At 40.6% G+C, this 18,550-nt stretch overlaps 4 protein-coding genes and 2 pseudogenes across 4 annotated transcripts; all 6 read right to left on the bottom strand.

Annotated features, from left to right (window-relative positions):
• Nucleotides 1-3,062: 3,062 nt before the first annotated feature.
• LOC136356600 (prolamin PPROL 14E) lies at nucleotides 3,063-3,720 on the bottom strand. The gene has a single exon (XM_066310841.1). It carries the CDS (start codon nucleotides 3,628-3,630, stop codon nucleotides 3,178-3,180), a length of 453 nt encoding a protein of 150 aa, XP_066166938.1. The 5' UTR covers nucleotides 3,631-3,720; the 3' UTR covers nucleotides 3,063-3,177.
• Nucleotides 3,721-5,623: 1,903 nt separating this feature from the next.
• On the bottom strand, nucleotides 5,624-6,281 carry LOC136356574 (prolamin PPROL 14E). The gene has a single exon (XM_066310720.1). The coding sequence runs from the start codon at nucleotides 6,189-6,191 to the stop codon at nucleotides 5,739-5,741; it is 453 nt and encodes a 150-aa protein (XP_066166817.1). The 5' UTR covers nucleotides 6,192-6,281; the 3' UTR covers nucleotides 5,624-5,738.
• A 1,903-nt stretch (nucleotides 6,282-8,184) lies between these two features.
• Nucleotides 8,185-8,843, bottom strand: LOC136356573 (prolamin PPROL 14E). Its single transcript, XM_066310719.1, has one exon. It carries the CDS (start codon nucleotides 8,750-8,752, stop codon nucleotides 8,300-8,302), a length of 453 nt encoding a protein of 150 aa, XP_066166816.1. The 5' UTR covers nucleotides 8,753-8,843; the 3' UTR covers nucleotides 8,185-8,299.
• A 1,902-nt stretch (nucleotides 8,844-10,745) lies between these two features.
• LOC136356752 (prolamin PPROL 14E-like) lies at nucleotides 10,746-11,406 on the bottom strand (annotated as a pseudogene).
• Nucleotides 11,407-13,306: 1,900 nt separating this feature from the next.
• LOC136356762 (prolamin PPROL 14E-like) lies at nucleotides 13,307-13,961 on the bottom strand (annotated as a pseudogene).
• Nucleotides 13,962-15,867: 1,906 nt separating this feature from the next.
• Nucleotides 15,868-16,510, bottom strand: LOC136356777 (prolamin PPROL 14E-like). Its single transcript, XM_066311105.1, has one exon. The coding sequence runs from the start codon at nucleotides 16,433-16,435 to the stop codon at nucleotides 15,983-15,985; it is 453 nt and encodes a 150-aa protein (XP_066167202.1). The 5' UTR covers nucleotides 16,436-16,510; the 3' UTR covers nucleotides 15,868-15,982.
• Nucleotides 16,511-18,550: the final 2,040 nt, after the last annotated feature.

The following is an 18,550-nucleotide window of genomic DNA, read 5'->3' as shown; positions in this document are numbered from 1 at the left end:
CGAGGGTTTACACACATGTAAGCGTTTGGAATTTTGGATAGAAATTCCGGGCGTGACACCATGCCTATTTACCTTTGTTATGACCTTATTATTGTTATTGTTATTATTTCCTTGTTCACCCTAGAATAAACAAAACCCCAACTAGTAGACACTTTACTCATGGTACCACTAGTATGATTTTAGGTAGATGCTTCGCTGGTTAATTAGGCAACATTAGGTGGTTTTACAACTCTAGACCTTGGGAATACTCTTATCACCTGGACACTATGGAATGGTTTGATTATTGTGGAATTGGATTCACACCGCTCCCCCTATTCAAAATCCCCAAAATAGTTTTAGGCTGGGCTCGGGGTGCATGGTTTTGATAGTAGCACCTTGGCCATATAAGGACCGGTCTTCGGGCCTCTGTTGCAAAGCACTACCGTACTTCCACATGTCTAGTGGGTAAGGCTTAGTTTGTGGCTCAGCCTGGTTATAAACAAAAGTACACGGATGGAGATGGATGAAGTCGGGGGTCGATGGACATCTCTAGGGCAAATGAAGGCTACACGAGCTGCGGCCCGGTAGTCGAGATGTCATGGCACAGGGCCGGTGTCCTGCTGCTAGGGGCTCAGTCCTGCCTACCTGTCCCGGGGGTTCCGGCCGTAGGTGGGATTGGGTCGGTACTGTTGTCTATGGCTAGGATGGGTTGGAAACTATGTCACGTCTTCCGTCCGTATACCGTGGTGGTATGTGGCACGTGGTTACACGTGAGGAAGATGTGTCTTGTGGGTAAAGATGTACACCTCTGATCAGAGTATAATCTATTCGAATAGCCGCGCCCTCGGTTATGGGCAAGCCGAGCAATGTACCCAAGTTAGTGTTTTAATTCTTAAAACCTGTTTAACAACTAAAATGTGGAATGGTTGGCCTGGGTTGGCTTGGGACGAGCTGGGACCCAGGGTCGGGTTGCCAGTTCGGTCTGAATCATCGTAGGCCTTGGGTTAAGGCAGGTTCGTGTGGGTTCACGGCCTTGATTAATAATATTACATAGCTCTAGAATCGTGTTTACAAAATAGCTTTGAGCAACTAAGTGTCTTTTAATGCTGTTTACTGCAAACCCTATCCCTTTATACTATAACCCCCCCTTGTACTCCTTTGCATTTATTCTGCACTTGTGGGTGTGTCTTGTTGAGTATGGTGGTTGTACTCAGTCTTGCTCAATTTTTTCCCAAACCCAGAAGAGGAGCCCTGGAAGATGAAGGCTTCGGTGTCTAGCTCGTACCTGCCGTCAAGCGCCTGTGGTCGTCGCCCTAGCCTTCCGCTGTTTCTCGTTTGTCTTTGTGTGTGCTGGGCTTTCGCTGGCCATGTAATAAATTATCTATTTACGCTTCCGCTTGTTAAACTCTGAACTGTATCGACTTTTGGTGTACCTTGCCTCCTGGGACAAGGAATAATGCACGCACGTAAGGAACGCCCGTTGGGTTATTTCCGGTCGTGACAGTTAGCAGGCGGGAGATAATGATATGACTCATCGCTCACTTTATACGTTAGTTTGGTAAGGATTGCAACCGTTATCTAGCTATATTTGTTGCGTTTTGTGAGCTATTATTTCACTAATGCATGACACGTTGAACATTAAGGTCGTGTGGCCTCATGCATCTTAAATTACAAATTTCAACAAGAATGACAAAATTATGGTACGCCAGGCGCTTTTTATTGTTCCGTTGATGCGGTACCGAACATTTGATTATAGCAAGGATTAGGTTTGCACTGAATTCTTAAATCACCATTCGAGAGATTTAAGAGAAATCACCACTTTACTCTACTTGTAGTGCAGGATTGATCTAATTCGTATTTCTGTAAACCAACTTGTTACGTATTTTCTTGTCTAAACATTTTGGATAGACTTGGGCTGTGTTTGGAATCCAGGGTTCCCAACCCATCTCCATCGTATTCCGCGCGCAAGCTTCTCAAACTGCTATACGGTGTGTTTTTTGCAAAAGGTTTCTATACAAAAGTTGCTTCAAAAAATCATATGGACCCATTTTTGAAAAAAAAAAGCTAATACTTAATTAATCACGCTCTAATGGAGCGCTCCATTTTCTCTGCGCAATTTGCATGTTGGGAACAGCTGATTCTAAACACAGCATTGATTCGTCTTCGAGATGGAAAAGGACTACCACAGATTTGTAGTGTGTCAAGAACCAGTTACCTTTGGGTACATCATGCGTGAGTTCCTGTAGTTTTGTTGAAACATCAGGTTTATTATCCATTTTGTTTGCAGTAAACTATCGACTTGGTATGTTATAATAAACTTCTCATAGAAACGAGGGGTCAGCAAGAACAACCTCAGTGTGTAGGAGCATTCCATAAGTAAGACATCCCATAATTTTCACTTTGGAAGAAGTGTACATTTTTTTAAGTCACTCTTTCGTGGCTGAATAAACTAAGGAACATAATAAATCCTTCTTTCTAGTTTTTACCCTCATTGTAGCTGCTGCAGTTTTTGATTCTATAATGAATTACCTATGTCTAGGTTATGCTTCTGTGATGCAAAGTGAGCGAGAGCTCAACTAAATAATGCCTTGTACACTACCTCTTGTTAGGAATGATGGACAACAAGATGTCTTTCAATTGAAATTAATATGCATATATGAAAGTCATTAATATACCAATGTTTAAAATTTTGTAACCATATATTGATGTCGCTTGAAATAACATATTTGCATGAAGTGACACGTTTGCTCGACAAGGGCATGTCATATTCACAATGATCATGCATATGCGGCCTTTCATATGCGCTTGTTGTAGTAGTGGATGAAGAATCAATGTGGATTGCTACATCTTTACCTGCTTTGTATGGTCTATGATTTTGTTGTAGTGGATTTAGTATTTTCCATATGTGCTTTGTGTTTGTTCTTATTGGAATAAAAGGACGGACATCCTTTATACGCTCCATTTCTATCTTAAAAACAAAGTAGCTTCGGATCGAATGTAAGCACACAGTAAAATTGTAGAGTACCGATGATGGTAATTAGTCACGACAACGTACTAGGATATATCCTTATAGAGGCATGGTATTTAAATATGAAAGACAACTTTTTTTCTATTTATATCACCCAAAGTTTCACATGTCACATATGATGATATATGAGCTTATTTTTAACTTCCGAACCACTATACTGTTAAAACTCATTACAAGACACCGCCAAGGGTGGTAATGGTACTGGGTGCACCATAGTACCTAGGGTAGATACCATATCTAGATGGCACGTTAAAAGCCAACAGAGCTTGAGCTTGAGCCAGATTCCGATCAAAGTAGAGATCACCAAACTGCTGGAGTTGTAGCTGCTGCGCTATGGCCTGAACAATGTTAATGTCCTGATAGTGAGATTGTTGCGCCACCAGCGCGAGCTGTTGCCAGACTTGGTTGTTTCTCAGTTGAAACGCAGCTGATTGCAAGAAGGGGCTTGCCGCTATGCCATACTGCTGCCTTACGAACTCATTATATGGGCTAAGCACCTGTTGCTGTAGCAGGACAGGCGACTGCAGCTGATATTGCCTATAACTTTGACCTAAAACATCAAACTGCGCAGAGGCGCTGCATGCAGCAATAGCAAGGAGAGCAAAGACGAAAATGATCTTCATTGCTGCGGGACACTAGATCTTTCTATTTTGCTGTATAATGCTTGAACTGTGTGAACGATGAGGAGGGTTTCCATTGCGCTTGTCCATTTATAGATGCGGTGGCACGTATTTTCTTTCAATTCCTCATCGGTTGCTTTAGAGTGTTAGTTTTTCTTGGATGTCCTATTAGGATATAAGTGAGTCATGCCATTTGGACAGATGTTCTATTAGGTGCCCCAACAAATCCCCTTTGGTTTCATCATGAAAGTAACTTTTGTGTCCATCACATATACTCCCTCCATCCCGTAAGGAGAAACCAACATCTAGGGATGAACCTGAACAATCATTTGTCCAGATTCATCCCTAAACCCTAAACCTTGTCCAGGTTCATCCCTAGAAGTTGTCATTTTTGGGATCGGATGGTGTACACGATGGTTAGCAGGCGGGAGATAATGATATGACTCATCGCTCACTTTATACGTTAGTTTGGTAAGGATTGCAACCGTTATCTAGCTATATTTGTTGCGTTTTGTGAGCTATTATTTCACTAATGCATGACACGTTGAACATTAAGGTCGTGTGGCCTCATGCATCTTAAATTACAAATTTCAACAAGAATGACAAAATTATGGTACGCCAGGCGCTTTTTATTGTTCCGTTGATGCGGTACCGAACATTTGATTATAGCAAGGATTTGGTTTGCACTGAATTCTTAAATCACCATTCGAGAGATTTAAGAGAAATCACCACTTTACTCTACTTGTAGTGCAGGATTGATCTAATTCGTATTTCTGTAAACCAACTTGTTACGTATTTTCTTGTCTAAACATTTTGGATAGACTTGGGCTGTGTTTGGAATCCAGGGTTCCCAACCCATCTCCATCGTATTCCGCGCGCAAGCTTCTCAAACTGCTATACGGTGTGTTTTTTGCAAAAGGTTTCTATACAAAAGTTGCTTCAAAAAATCATATGGACCCATTTTTGAAAAAAAAAAGCTAATACTTAATTAATCACGCTCTAATGGAGCGCTCCGTTTTCTGTGCGCAATTCGCATGTTGGGAACAGCTGATTCTAAACACAGCGTTGATTCGTCTTCGAGATGGAAAAGGACTACCACAGATTTGTAGTGTGTCAAGAACCAGTTACCTTTGGGTACATCATGCGTGAGTTCCTGTAGTTTTGTTGAAACATCAGGTTTATTATCCATTTTGTTTGCAGTAAACTATCGACTTGGTATGTTATAATAAACTTGTCACAGAAACGAGGGGTCAGCAAGAACAACCTCAGTGTGTAGGAGCATTCCATAAGTAAGACATCCCATAATTTTCACTTTGGAAGAAGTGTACATTTTTTTAAGTCACTCTTTCGTGGCTGAATAAACTAAGGAACATAATAAATCCTTCTTTCTAGTTTTTACCCTCATTGTAGCTGCTGCAGTTTTTGATCCTATCATGAATTACCTATGTCTAGGTTATGCTTCTGTGATGCAAAGTGAGCGAGAGCTCAACTAAATAATGCCTTGTACACTACCTCTTGTTAGGAATGATGGACAACAAGATGTCTTTCAATTGAAATTAATATGCATATATGAAAGTCATTAATATACCAATGTTTAAAATTTTGTAACCATATATTGATGTCTCTTGAAATAACATATTTGCATGAAGTGACACGTTTGCTCGACAAGGGCATGTCATATTCACAATGATCATGCATATGCGGCTTTTCATATGCGCTTGTTGTAGTAGTGGATGAAGAATCAATGTGGATTGCTACATCTTTACCTGCTTTGTATGGTCTATGATTTTGTTGTAGTGGATTTAGTATTTTCCATATGTGCTTTGTGTTTGTTCTTATTGGAATAAAAGGACGGACATCCTTTATACGCTCCATTTCTATCTTAAAAACAAAGTAGCTTCGGATCGAATGTAAGCACACAGTAAAATTGTAGAGTACCGATGATGGTAATTAGTCACGACAACGTACTAGGATATATCCTTATAGAGGCATGGTATTTAAATATGAAAGACAACTTTTTTTCTATTTATATCACCCAAAGTTTCACATGTCACATATGATGATATCTGAGCTTATTTTTAACTTCCGAACCACTATACTGTTAAAACTCATTACAAGACACCGCCAAGGGTGGTAATGGTACTGGGTGCACCATAGTACCTAGGGTAGATACCATATCTAGATGGCACGTTAAAAGCCAACAGAGCTTGAGCTTGAGCCAGATTCCGATCAAAGTAGAGATCACCAAACTGCTGGAGTTGTAGCTGCTGCGCTATGGCCTGAACAATGTTAATGTCCTGATAGTGAGATTGTTGCGCCACCAGCGCGAGCTGTTGCCAGACTTGGTTGTTTCTCAGTTGAAACGCAGCTGATTGCAAGAAGGGGCTTGCCGCTATGCCATACTGCTGCCTTACGAACTCATTATATGGGCTAAGCACCTGTTGCTGTAGCAGGACAGGCGACTGCAGCTGATATTGCCTATAACTTTGACCTAAAACATCAAACTGCGCAGAGGCGCTGCATGCAGCAATAGCAAGGAGAGCAAAGACGAAAATGATCTTCATTGCTGCGGGACACTAGATCTTTCTATTTTGCTGTATAATGCTTGAACTGTGTGAACGATGAGGAGGGTTTCCATTGCGCTTGTCCATTTATAGATGCGGTGGCACATATTTTCTTTCAATTCCTCATCGGTTGCTTTAGAGTGTTAGTTTTTCTTGGATGTCCTATTAGGATATAAGTGAGTCATGCCATTTGGACAGATGTTCTATTAGGTGCCCCAACAAATCCCCTTTGGTTTCATCATGAAAGTAACTTTTGTGTCCATCACATATACTCCCTCCATCCCGTAAGGAGAAACCAACATCTAGGGATGAACCTGAACAATCATTTGTCCAGATTCATCCCTAAACCCTAAACCTTGTCCAGGTTCATCCCTAGAAGTTGTCATTTTTGGGATCGGATGGTGTACACGATGGTTAGCAGGCGGGAGATAATGATATGACTCATCGCTCACTTTATACGTTAGTTTGGTAAGGATTGCAACCGTTATCTAGCTATATTTGTTGCGTTTTGTGAGCTATTATTTCACTAATGCATGACACGTTGAACATTAAGGTCGTGTGGCCTCATGCATCTTAAATTACAAATTTCAACAAGAATGACAAAATTATGGTACGCCAGGCGCTTTTTATTGTTCCGTTGATGCGGTACCGAACATTTGATTATAGCAAGGATTTGGTTTGCACTGAATTCTTAAATCACCATTCGAGAGATTTAAGAGAAATCACCACTTTACTCTACTTGTAGTGCAGGATTGATCTAATTCGTATTTCTGTAAACCAACTTGTTACGTATTTTCTTGTCTAAACATTTTGGATAGACTTGGGCTGTGTTTGGAATCCAGGGTTCCCAACCCATCTCCATCGTATTCCGCGCGCAAGCTTCTCAAACTGCTATACGGTGTGTTTTTTGCAAAAGGTTTCTATACAAAAGTTGCTTCAAAAAATCATATGGACCCATTTTTGAAAAAAAAAAGCTAATACTTAATTAATCACGCTCTAATGGAGCGCTCCGTTTTCTGTGCGCAATTCGCATGTTGGGAACAGCTGATTCTAAACACAGCGTTGATTCGTCTTCGAGATGGAAAAGGACTACCACAGATTTGTAGTGTGTCAAGAACCAGTTACCTTTGGGTACATCATGCGTGAGTTCCTGTAGTTTTGTTGAAACATCAGGTTTATTATCCAATTTGTTTGCAGTAAACTATCGACTTGGTATGTTATAATAAACTTGTCACAGAAACGAGGGGTCAGCAAGAACAACCTCAGTGTGTAGGAGCATTCCATAAGTAAGACATCCCATAATTTTCACTTTGGAAGAAGTGTACATTTTTTTAAGTCACTCTTTCGTGGCTGAATAAACTAAGGAACATAATAAATCCTTCTTTCTAGTTTTTACCCTCATTGTAGCTGCTGCAGTTTTTGATCCTATAATGAATTACCTATGTCTAGGTTATGCTTCTGTGATGCAAAGTGAGCGAGAGCTCAACTAAATAATGCCTTGTACACTACCTCTTGTTAGGAATGATGGACAACAAGATGTCTTTCAATTGAAATTAATATGCATATATGAAAGTCATTAATATACCAATGTTTAAAATTTTGTAACCATATATTGATGTCTCTTGAAATAACATATTTGCATGAAGTGACACGTTTGCTCGACAAGGGCATGTCATATTCACAATGATCATGCATATGCGGCTTTTCATATGCGCTTGTTGTAGTAGTGGATGAAGAATCAATGTGGATTGCTACATCTTTACCTGCTTTGTATGGTCTATGATTTTGTTGTAGTGGATTTAGTATTTTCCATATGTGCTTTGTGTTTGTTCTTATTGGAATAAAAGGACGGACATCCTTTATACGCTCCATTTCTATCTTAAAAACAAAGTAGCTTCGGATCGAATGTAAGCACACAGTAAAATTGTAGAGTACCGATGATGGTAATTAGTCACGACAACGTACTAGGATATATCCTTATAGAGGCATGGTATTTAAATATGAAAGACAACTTTTTTTCTATTTATATCACCCAAAGTTTCACATGTCACATATGATGATATCTGAGCTTATTTTTAACTTCCGAACCACTATACTGTTAAAACTCATTACAAGACACCGCCAAGGGTGGTAATGGTACTGGGTGCACCATAGTACCTAGGGTAGATACCATATCTAGATGGCACGTTAAAAGCCAACAGAGCTTGAGCTTGAGCCAGATTCCGATCAAAGTAGAGATCACCAAACTGCTGGAGTTGTAGCTGCTGCGCTATGGCCTGAACAATGTTAATGTCCTGATAGTGAGATTGTTGCGCCACCAGCGCGAGCTGTTGCCAGACTTGGTTGTTTCTCAGTTGAAACGCAGCTGATTGCAAGAAGGGGCTTGCCGCTATGCCATACTGCTGCCTTACGAACTCATTATATGGGCTAAGCACCTGTTGCTGTAGCAGGACAGGCGACTGCAGCTGATATTGCCTATAACTTTGACCTAAAACATCAAACTGCGCAGAGGCGCTGCATGCAGCAATAGCAAGGAGAGCAAAGACGAAAATGATCTTCATTGCTGCGGGACACTAGATCTTTCTATTTTGCTGTATAATGCTTGAACTGTGTGAACGATGAGGAGGGTTTCCATTGCGCTTGTCCATTTATAGATGTGGTGGCACATATTTTCTTTCAATTCCTCATCGGTTGCTTTAGAGTGTTAGTTTTTCTTGGATGTCCTATTAGGATATAAGTGAGTCATGCCATTTGGACAGATGTTCTATTAGGTGCCCCAACAAATCCCCTTTGGTTTCATCATGAAAGTAACTTTTGTGTCCATCACATATACTCCCTCCATCCCGTAAGGAGAAACCAACATCTAGGGATGAACCTGAACAATCATTTGTCCAGATTCATCCCTAAACCCTAAACCTTGTCCAGGTTCATCCCTAGAAGTTGTCATTTTTGGGATCGGATGGTGTACACGATGGTTAGCAGGCGGGAGATAATGATATGACTCATCGCTCACTTTATACGTTAGTTTGGTAAGGATTGCAACCGTTATCTAGCTATATTTGTTGCGTTTTGTGAGCTATTATTTCACTAATGCATGACACGTTGAACATTAAGGTCGTGTGGCCTCATGCATCTTAAATTACAAATTTCAACAAGAATGACAAAATTATGGTACGCCAGGCGCTTTTTATTGTTCCGTTGATGCGGTACCGAACATTTGATTATAGCAAGGATTTGGTTTGCACTGAATTCTTAAATCACCATTCGAGAGATTTAAGAGAAATCACCACTTTACTCTACTTGTAGTGCAGGATTGATCTAATTCGTATTTCTGTAAACCAACTTGTTACGTATTTTCTTGTCTAAACATTTTGGATAGACTTGGGCTGTGTTTGGAATCCAGGGTTCCCAACCCATCTCCATCGTATTCCGCGCGCAAGCTTCTCAAACTGCTATACGGTGTGTTTTTTGCAAAAGGTTTCTATACAAAAGTTGCTTCAAAAAATCATATGGACCCATTTTTGAAAAAAAAAAGCTAATACTTAATTAATCACGCTCTAATGGAGCGCTCCGTTTTCTGTGCGCAATTCGCATGTTGGGAACAGCTGATTCTAAACACAGCGTTGATTCGTCTTCGAGATGGAAAAGGACTACCACAGATTTGTAGTGTGTCAAGAACCAGTTACCTTTGGGTACATCATGCGTGAGTTCCTGTAGTTTTGTTGAAACATCAGGTTTATTATCCAATTTGTTTGCAGTAAACTATCGACTTGGTATGTTATAATAAACTTCTCATAGAAACGAGGGGTCAGCAAGAACAACCTCAGTGTGTAGGAGCATTCCATAAGTAAGACATCCCATAATTTTCACTTTGGAAGAAGTGTACATTTTTTTAAGTCACTCTTTCGTGGCTGAATAAACTAAGGAACATAATAAATCCTTCTTTCTAGTTTTTACCCTCATTGTAGCTGCTGCAGTTTTTGATACTATAATGAATTACCTATGTCTAGGTTATGCTTCTGTGATGCAAAGTGAGCGAGAGCTCAACTAAATAATGCCTTGTACACTACCTCTTGTTAGGAATGATGGACAACAAGATGTCTTTCAATTGAAATTAATATGCATATATGAAAGTCATTAATATACCAATGTTTAAAATTTTGTAACCATATATTGATGTCGCTTGAAATAACATATTTGCATGAAGTGACACGTTTGCTCGACAAGGGCATGTCATATTCACAATGATCATGCATATGCGGCCTTTCATATGCGCTTGTTGTAGTAGTGGATGAAGAATCAATGTGGATTGCTACATCTTTACCTGCTTTGTATGGTCTATGATTTTGTTGTAGTGGATTTAGTATTTTCCATATGTGCTTTGTGTTTGTTCTTATTGGAATAAAAGGACGGACATCCTTTATACGCTCCATTTCTATCTTAAAAACAAAGTAGCTTCGGATCGAATGTAAGCACACAATAAAATTGTAGAGTACCGATGATGGTAATTAGTCACGACAACGTACTAGGATATATCCTTATAGAGGCATGGTATTTAAATATGAAAGACAACTTTTTTTCTATTTATATCACCCAAAGTTTCACATGTCACATATGATGATATCTGAGCTTATTTTTAACTTCCGAACCACTATACTGTTAAAACTCATTACAAGACACCGCCAAGGGTGGTAATGGTACTGGGTGCACCATAGTACCTAGGGTAGATACCATATCTAGATGGCACGTTAAAAGCCAACAGAGCTTGAGCTTGAGCCAGATTCCGATCAAAGTAGAGATCACCAAACTACTGGAGTTGTAGCTGCTGCGCTATGGCCTGAACAATGTTAATGTCCTGATAGTGAGATTGTTGCGCCACCAGCGCGAGCTGTTGCCAGACTTGGTTGTTTCTCAGTTGAAACGCAGCTGATTGCAAGAAGGGGCTTGCCGCTATGCCATACTGCTGCCTTACGAACTCATTATATGGGCTAAGCACCTGTTGCTGTAGCAGGACAGGCGACTGCAGCTGATATTGCCTATAACTTTGACCTAAAACATCAAACTGCGCAGAGGCGCTGCATGCAGCAATAGCAAGGAGAGCAAAGACGAAAATGATCTTCATTGCTGCGGGACACTAGATCTTTCTATTTTGCTGTATAATGCTTGAACTGTGTGAACGATGAGGAGGGTTTCCATTGCGCTTGTCCATTTATAGATGCGGTGGCACGTATTTTCTTTCAATTCCTCATCGGTTGCTTTAGAGTGTTAGTTTTTCTTGGATGTCCTATTAGGATATAAGTGAGTCATGCCATTTGGACAGATGTTCTATTAGGTGCCCCAACAAATCCCCTTTGGTTTCATCATGAAAGTAACTTTTGTGTCCATCACATATACTCCCTCCGTCCCGTCAGGAGAAACCAACATCTAGGGATGAACCTGAACAATCATTTGTCCAGATTCATCCCTAAACCCTAAACCTTGTCCAGGTTCATCCCTAGAAGTTGTCATTTTTGGGATCGGATGGTGTACACGATGGTTAGCAGGCGGGAGATAATGATATGACTCATCGCTCACTTTATACGTTAGTTTGGTAAGGATTGCAACCGTTATCTAGCTATATTTGTTGCGTTTTGTGAGCTATTATTTCACTAATGCATGACACGTTGAACATTAAGGTCGTGTGGCCTCATGCATCTTAAATTACAAATTTCAACAAGAATGACAAAATTATGGTACGCCAGGCGCTTTTTATTGTTCCGTTGATGCGGTACCGAACATTTGATTATAGCAAGGATTTGGTTTGCACTGAATTCTTAAATCACCATTCGAGAGATTTAAGAGAAATCACCACTTTACTCTACTTGTAGTGCAGGATTGATCTAATTCGTATTTCTGTAAACCAACTTGTTACGTATTTTCTTGTCTAAACATTTTGGATAGACTTGGGCTGTGTTTGGAATCCAGGGTTCCCAACCCATCTCCACCGTATTCCGCGCGCAAGCTTCTCAAACTGCTATACGGTGTGTTTTTTGCAAAAGGTTTCTATACAAAAGTTGCTTCAAAAAATCATATGGACCCATTTTTGAAAAAAAAAAGCTAATACTTAATTAATCACGCTCTAATGGAGCGCTCCGTTTTCTGTGCGCAATTCGCATGTTGGGAACAGCTGATTCTAAACATAGCGTTGATTCGTCTTCGAGATGGAAAAGGACTACCACAGATTTGTAGTGTGTCAAGAACCAGTTACCTTTGGGTACATCATGCGTGAGTTCCTGTAGTTTTGTTGAAACATCAGGTTTATTATCCATTTTGTTTGCAGTAAACTATCGACTTGGTATGTTATAATAAACTTCTCATAGAAACGAGGGGTCAGCAAGAACAACCTCAGTGTGTAGGAGCATTCCATAAGTAAGACATCCCATAATTTTCACTTTGGAAGAAGTGTACATTTTTTTAAGTCACTCTTTCGTGGCTGAATAAACTAAGGAACATAATAAATCCTTCTTTCTAGTTTTTACCCTCATTGTAGCTGCTGCAGTTTTTGATACTATAATGAATTACCTATGTCTAGGTTATGCTTCTGTGATGCAAAGTGAGCGAGAGCTCAACTAAATAATGCCTTGTACACTACCTCTTGTTAGGAATGATGGACAACAAGATGTCTTTCAATTGAAATTAATATGCATATATGAAAGTCATTAATATACCAATGTTTAAAATTTTGTAACCATATATTGATGTCGCTTGAAATAACATATTTGCATGAAGTGACACGTTTGCTCGACAAGGGCATGTCATATTCACAATGATCATGCATATGCGGCCTTTCATATGCGCTTGTTGTAGTAGTGGATGAAGAATCAATGTGGATTGCTACATCTTTACCTGCTTTGTATGGTCTATGATTTTGTTGTAGTGGATTTAGTATTTTCCATATGTGCTTTGTGTTTGTTCTTATTGGAATAAAAGGACGGACATCCTTTATACGCTCCATTTCTATCTAAAAAACAAAGTAGCTTCGGATCGAATGTAAGCACACAGTAAAATTGTAGAGTACCGATGATGGTAATTAGTCACGACAACGTACTAGGATATATCCTTATAGAGGCATGGTATTTAAATATGAAAGACAACTTTTTTTCTATTTATATCACCCAAAGTTTCACATGTCACATATGATGATATCTGAGCTTATTTTTATCTTCCGAACCACTATACTGTTAAAACTCATTACAAGACACCGCCAAGGGTGGTAATGGTACTGGGTGCACCATAGTACCTAGGGTAGATACCATATCTAGATGGCACGTTAAAAGCCAACAGAGCTTGAGCTTGAGCCAGATTCCGATCAAAGTAGAGATCACCAAACTACTGGAGTTGTAGCTGCTGCGCTATGGCCTGAACAATGTTAATGTCCTGATAGTGAGATTGTTGCGCCACCAGCGCGAGCTGTTGCCAGACTTGGTTGTTTCTCAGTTGAAACGCAGCTGATTGCAAGAAGGGGCTTGCCGCTATGCCATACTGCTGCCTTACGAACTCATTATATGGGCTAAGCACCTGTTGCTGTAGCAGGACAGGCGACTGCAGCTGATATTGCCTATAACTTTGACCTAAAACATCAAACTGCGCAGAGGCGCTGCATGCAGCAATAGCAAGGAGAGCAAAGACGAAAATGATCTTCATTGCTGCGGGACACTAGATCTTTCTATTTTGCTGTATAATGCTTGAACTGTGTGAACGATGAGGAGGGTTTCCATTGCGCTTGTCCATTTATAGATGCGGTGGCACGTATTTTCTTTCAATTCCTCATCGGTTGCTTTAGAGTGTTAGTTTTTCTTGGATGTCCTATTAGGATATAAGTGAGTCATGCCATTTGGACAGATGTTCTATTAGGTGCCCCAACAAATCCCCTTTGGTTTCATCATGAAAGTAACTTTTGTGTCCATCACATATACTCCCTCCGTCCCGTAAGGAGAAAGCAACATCTAGGGATGAACCTGAACAATCATTTGTCCAGATTCATCCCTAAACCCTAAACCTTGTCCAGGTTCATCCCTAGAAGTTGTCATTTTTGGGATCGGATGGTGTACACGATGGTTAGCAGGCGGGAGATAATGATATGACTCATCGCTCACTTTATACGTTAGTTTGGTAAGGATTGCAACCGTTATCTAGCTATATTTGTTGCGTTTTGTGAGCTATTATTTCACTAATGCATGACACGTTGAACATTAAGGTCGTGTGGCCTCATGCATCTTAAATTACAAATTTCAACAAGAATGACAAAATTATGGTACGCCAGGCGCTTTTTATTGTTCCGTTGATGCGGTACCGAACATTTGATTATAGCAAGGATTTGGTTTGCACTGAATTCTTAAATCACCATTCGAGAGATTTAAGAGAAATCACCACTTTACTCTACTTGTAGTGCAGGATTGATCTAATTCGTATTTCTGTAAACCAACTTGTTACGTATTTTCTTGTCTAAACATTTTGGATAGACTTGGGCTGTGTTTGGAATCCAGGGTTCCCAACCCATCTCCACCGTATTCCGCGCGCAAGCTTCTCAAACTGCTATACGGTGTGTTTTTTGCAAAAGGTTTCTATACAAAAGTTGCTTCAAAAAATCATATGGACCCATTTTTGAAAAAAAAAAGCTAATACTTAATTAATCACGCTCTAATGGAGCGCTCCGTTTTCTGTGCGCAATTCGCATGTTGGGAACAGCTGATTCTAAACATAGCGTTGATTCGTCTTCGAGATGGAAAAGGACTACCACAGATTTGTAGTGTGTCAAGAACCAGTTACCTTTGGGTACATCATGCGTGAGTTCCTGTAGTTTTGTTGAAACATCAGGTTTATTATCCAATTTGTTTGCATTAAACTATCGACTTGGTATGTTATAATAAACTTCTCAGAGAAACGAGGGGTCAGCAAGAACAACCTCAGTGTGTAGGAGCATTCCATAAGTAAGACATCCCATAATTTTCACTTTGGAAGAAGTGTACATTTTTTTAAGTCACTCTTTCGTGGCTGAATAAACTAAGGAACATAATAAATCCTTCTTTCTAGTTTTTACCCTCATTGTAGCTGCTGCAGTTTTTGATACTATAATGAATTACCTATGTCTAGGTTATGCTTCTGTGATGCAAAGTGAGCGAGAGCTCAACTAAATAATGCCTTGTACACTACCTCTTGTTAGGAATGATGGACAACAAGATGTCTTTCAATTGAAATTAATATGCATATATGAAAGTCATTAATATACCAATGTTTAAAATTTTGTAACCATATATTGATGTCGCTTGAAATAACATATTTGCATGAAGTGACACGTTTGCTCGACAAGGGCATGTCATATTCACAATGATCATGCATATGCGGCCTTTCATATGCGCTTGTTGTAGTAGTGGATGAAGAATCAATGTGGATTGCTACATCTTTACCTGCTTTGTATGGTCTATGATTTTGTTGTAGTGGATTTAGTATTTTCCATATGTGCTTTGTGTTTGTTCTTATTGGAATAAAAGGACGGACATCCTTTATACGCTCCATTTCTATCTAAAAAACAAAGTAGCTTCGGATCGAATGTAAGCACACAGTAAAATTGTAGAGTACCGATGATGGTAATTAGTCACGACAACGTACTAGGATATATCCTTATAGAGGCATGGTATTTAAATATGAAAGACAACTTTTTTTCTATTTATATCACCCAAAGTTTCACATGTCACATATGATGATATCTGAGCTTATTTTTATCTTCCGAACCACTATACTGTTAAAACTCATTACAAGACACCGCCAAGGGTGGTAATGGTACTGGGTGCACCATAGTACCTAGGGTAGATACCATATCTAGATGGCACGTTAAAAGCCAACAGAGCTTGAGCTTGAGCCAGATTCCGATCAAAGTAGAGATCACCAAACTGCTGGAGTTGTAGCTGCTGCGCTATGGCCTGAACAATGTTAATGTCCTGATAGTGAGATTGTTGCGCCACCAGCGCGAGCTGTTGCCAGACTTGGTTGTTTCTCAGTTGAAACGCAGCTGATTGCAAGAAGGGGCTTGCCGCTATGCCATACTGCTGCCTTACGAACTCATTATATGGGCTAAGCACATGTTGCTGTAGCAGGACAGGCGACTGCAGCTGATATTGCCTATAACTTTGACCTAAAACATCAAACTGCGCAGAGGCGCTGCATGCAGCAATAGCAAGGAGAGCAAAGACGAAAATGATCTTCATTGCTGCGGGACACTAGATCTTTCTATTTTGCTGAATAATGCTTGAACTGTGTGAATGATGAGGAGGGTTTCCATTGCGCTTGTCCATTTATAGATGCGGTGGCACGTATTTTCTTTCAATTCCTCATCGGTTGCTTTAGAGTGTTAGTTTTTCTTGGATGTCCTATTAGGATATAAGTGAGTCATGCCATTTGGACAGATGTTCTATTAGGTGCCCCAACAAATCCCCTTTGGTTTCATCATGAAAGTAACTTTTGTGTACATCACATATACTCCCTCCGTCCCGTAAGGAGAAACCAACATCTAGGGATGAACCTGAACAATCATTTGTCCAGATTCATCCCTAAACCCTAAACCTTGTCCAGGTTCATCCCTAGAAGTTGTCATTTTTGGGATCGGATGGTGTACACGATGGTTAGCAGGCGGGAGATAATGATATGACTCATCGCTCACTTTATACGTTAGTTTGGTAAGGATTGCAACCGTTATTGTCACGACCGGAATTAACCCAACGGGCGTTCCTTACGTGCGTGCATTAATCCTTGTCCCAGGAGGCAAGGTACACCAAAAGTTGATACAATTCAGAGTTTAACAAGCGGAAGCGTAAATAGTTAACTTATTACATGGGCAGCGAAGGCCCAGCACGCACAAAGACAAACGGGAAACAGCGGAAGACTAGGGCGACGACCACAGGCGCTTGACGGCAGGCACGAGCTAGACACCAAAGCCTTCATCTTCAAGGAGCTCCTCTTCTGGGCTTGGGAAAAATTGAGCAAGACTGAGTACAACCACCGTACTCAACAAGACACACCCACAAATGCAGAATAAATGCAAGGGAGTACAAGGGAATTATAATATAAAGGGTTAGGGTTGCAGTAAACAGCATTTAAAGACATTTAGTTGCTCGAGGCTATTTTGTAAACGCGATCCTAGAACTATACAATATTAATTATCAAGGCCGTGAACCCACACGAACCTGCCTTAACCCAAGGCCTACGATGATTCAGACCGAACTGGCAACCCGACCCTGGGTCCCAGCTCGTCCCAAGCCAACCCAGGCCAACCATTCCACATTTTAGTTGTTAAGCAGGTTTTAAGAATTAAAACACTAACTTGGGTACATTGCTCGGCTTGCCCATAACCGAGGGCGCGGCTATTCGAATAGATTATACTCTGATCAGAGGTGTACATCTTTACCCACAAGACACATCTTCCTCACGTGCAACCACGTGCCACATACCACCACGGTATACAGACGGAAGACGTGACATAGTTTCCAACCCATCCTAGCCATAGACAAGAGTACCGACCCAATCCCGCCTACGGCCGGAACCCCCGGGACAGGCAGGCAGGACTGAGCCCCTAGCAGCAGGACACCGGCCCTGTGCCATGACATCTCGACTACCGGGCCGCAGCTCGTGTAGCCTTCATTTACCCTGGAGAATGTCCATCGACCCCCAACTTCATCCATCTCCAATCCGTGTACTTTTGTTTATGACTAGACTGAGCCACAAACTAAGCCTTACCCACTAGACATGTGGAAGTACGGTAGTGCTTTGCAACAGAGGCCCGAAGACCGGTCCTTATATGGCCGATGTGCTACCATCAAAACCATGCACCCCGAGCCCAGCCTAAAACCATTTTTGGGGATTTTGAATAGAGGGGGAGGTGTGAAGCCAATTCCACAATGATCCAACAATTCCAGAGTGTCCAGGTGATATGAATATCCCAAAGTCTAGAGTTGTAAAACCGCCTAATGTTACCTAATTAAATAGCGAAGCATCTACATAAAATCATACTAGTGGTACCATGAGTAGAGTGTCCACTAGTTGGGGTTTTGTTTACTCTAGGGTGAACAAGGAAATAATAACAATAACAATAATAAGGTCATAACAAAGGTAAATAGGCATGGCTAAATAAAACAGTGCTAACGCGGGAATTTAAATAAAGCGATAATGCAATAATTTAAATCAACATAATTTTACAAACTGGGATTCAATATGTTCAAAGATGATGTGACTTGCCTTGCTCGCTTTCCCAAACGTCGGCTTCAACTTCCACGAAGAGCGGATCTTCCGAAGCTGCAGCGTCTACACGACCAACGGAAAAGAAAAGG

Source organism: Oryza sativa, chromosome 5 (genome assembly GCF_034140825.1).
Source record: "Oryza sativa Japonica Group chromosome 5, ASM3414082v1".
NCBI classification, from domain to species: domain Eukaryota; kingdom Viridiplantae; phylum Streptophyta; class Magnoliopsida; order Poales; family Poaceae; genus Oryza; species Oryza sativa.
Note: the sequence above shows the minus strand (reverse complement) of the source record. Positions and strands in the feature narration are given on the sequence as shown.

Coding starts and splice junctions, on each gene's coding strand:
- LOC136356600 (XM_066310841.1), bottom strand. CDS start 3,630: ATGAAGATCATTTTCGTCTTTGCTCTCCTTGCTATTGCTGCATGCAGC.
- LOC136356574 (XM_066310720.1), bottom strand. CDS start 6,191: ATGAAGATCATTTTCGTCTTTGCTCTCCTTGCTATTGCTGCATGCAGC.
- LOC136356573 (XM_066310719.1), bottom strand. CDS start 8,752: ATGAAGATCATTTTCGTCTTTGCTCTCCTTGCTATTGCTGCATGCAGC.
- LOC136356777 (XM_066311105.1), bottom strand. CDS start 16,435: ATGAAGATCATTTTCGTCTTTGCTCTCCTTGCTATTGCTGCATGCAGC.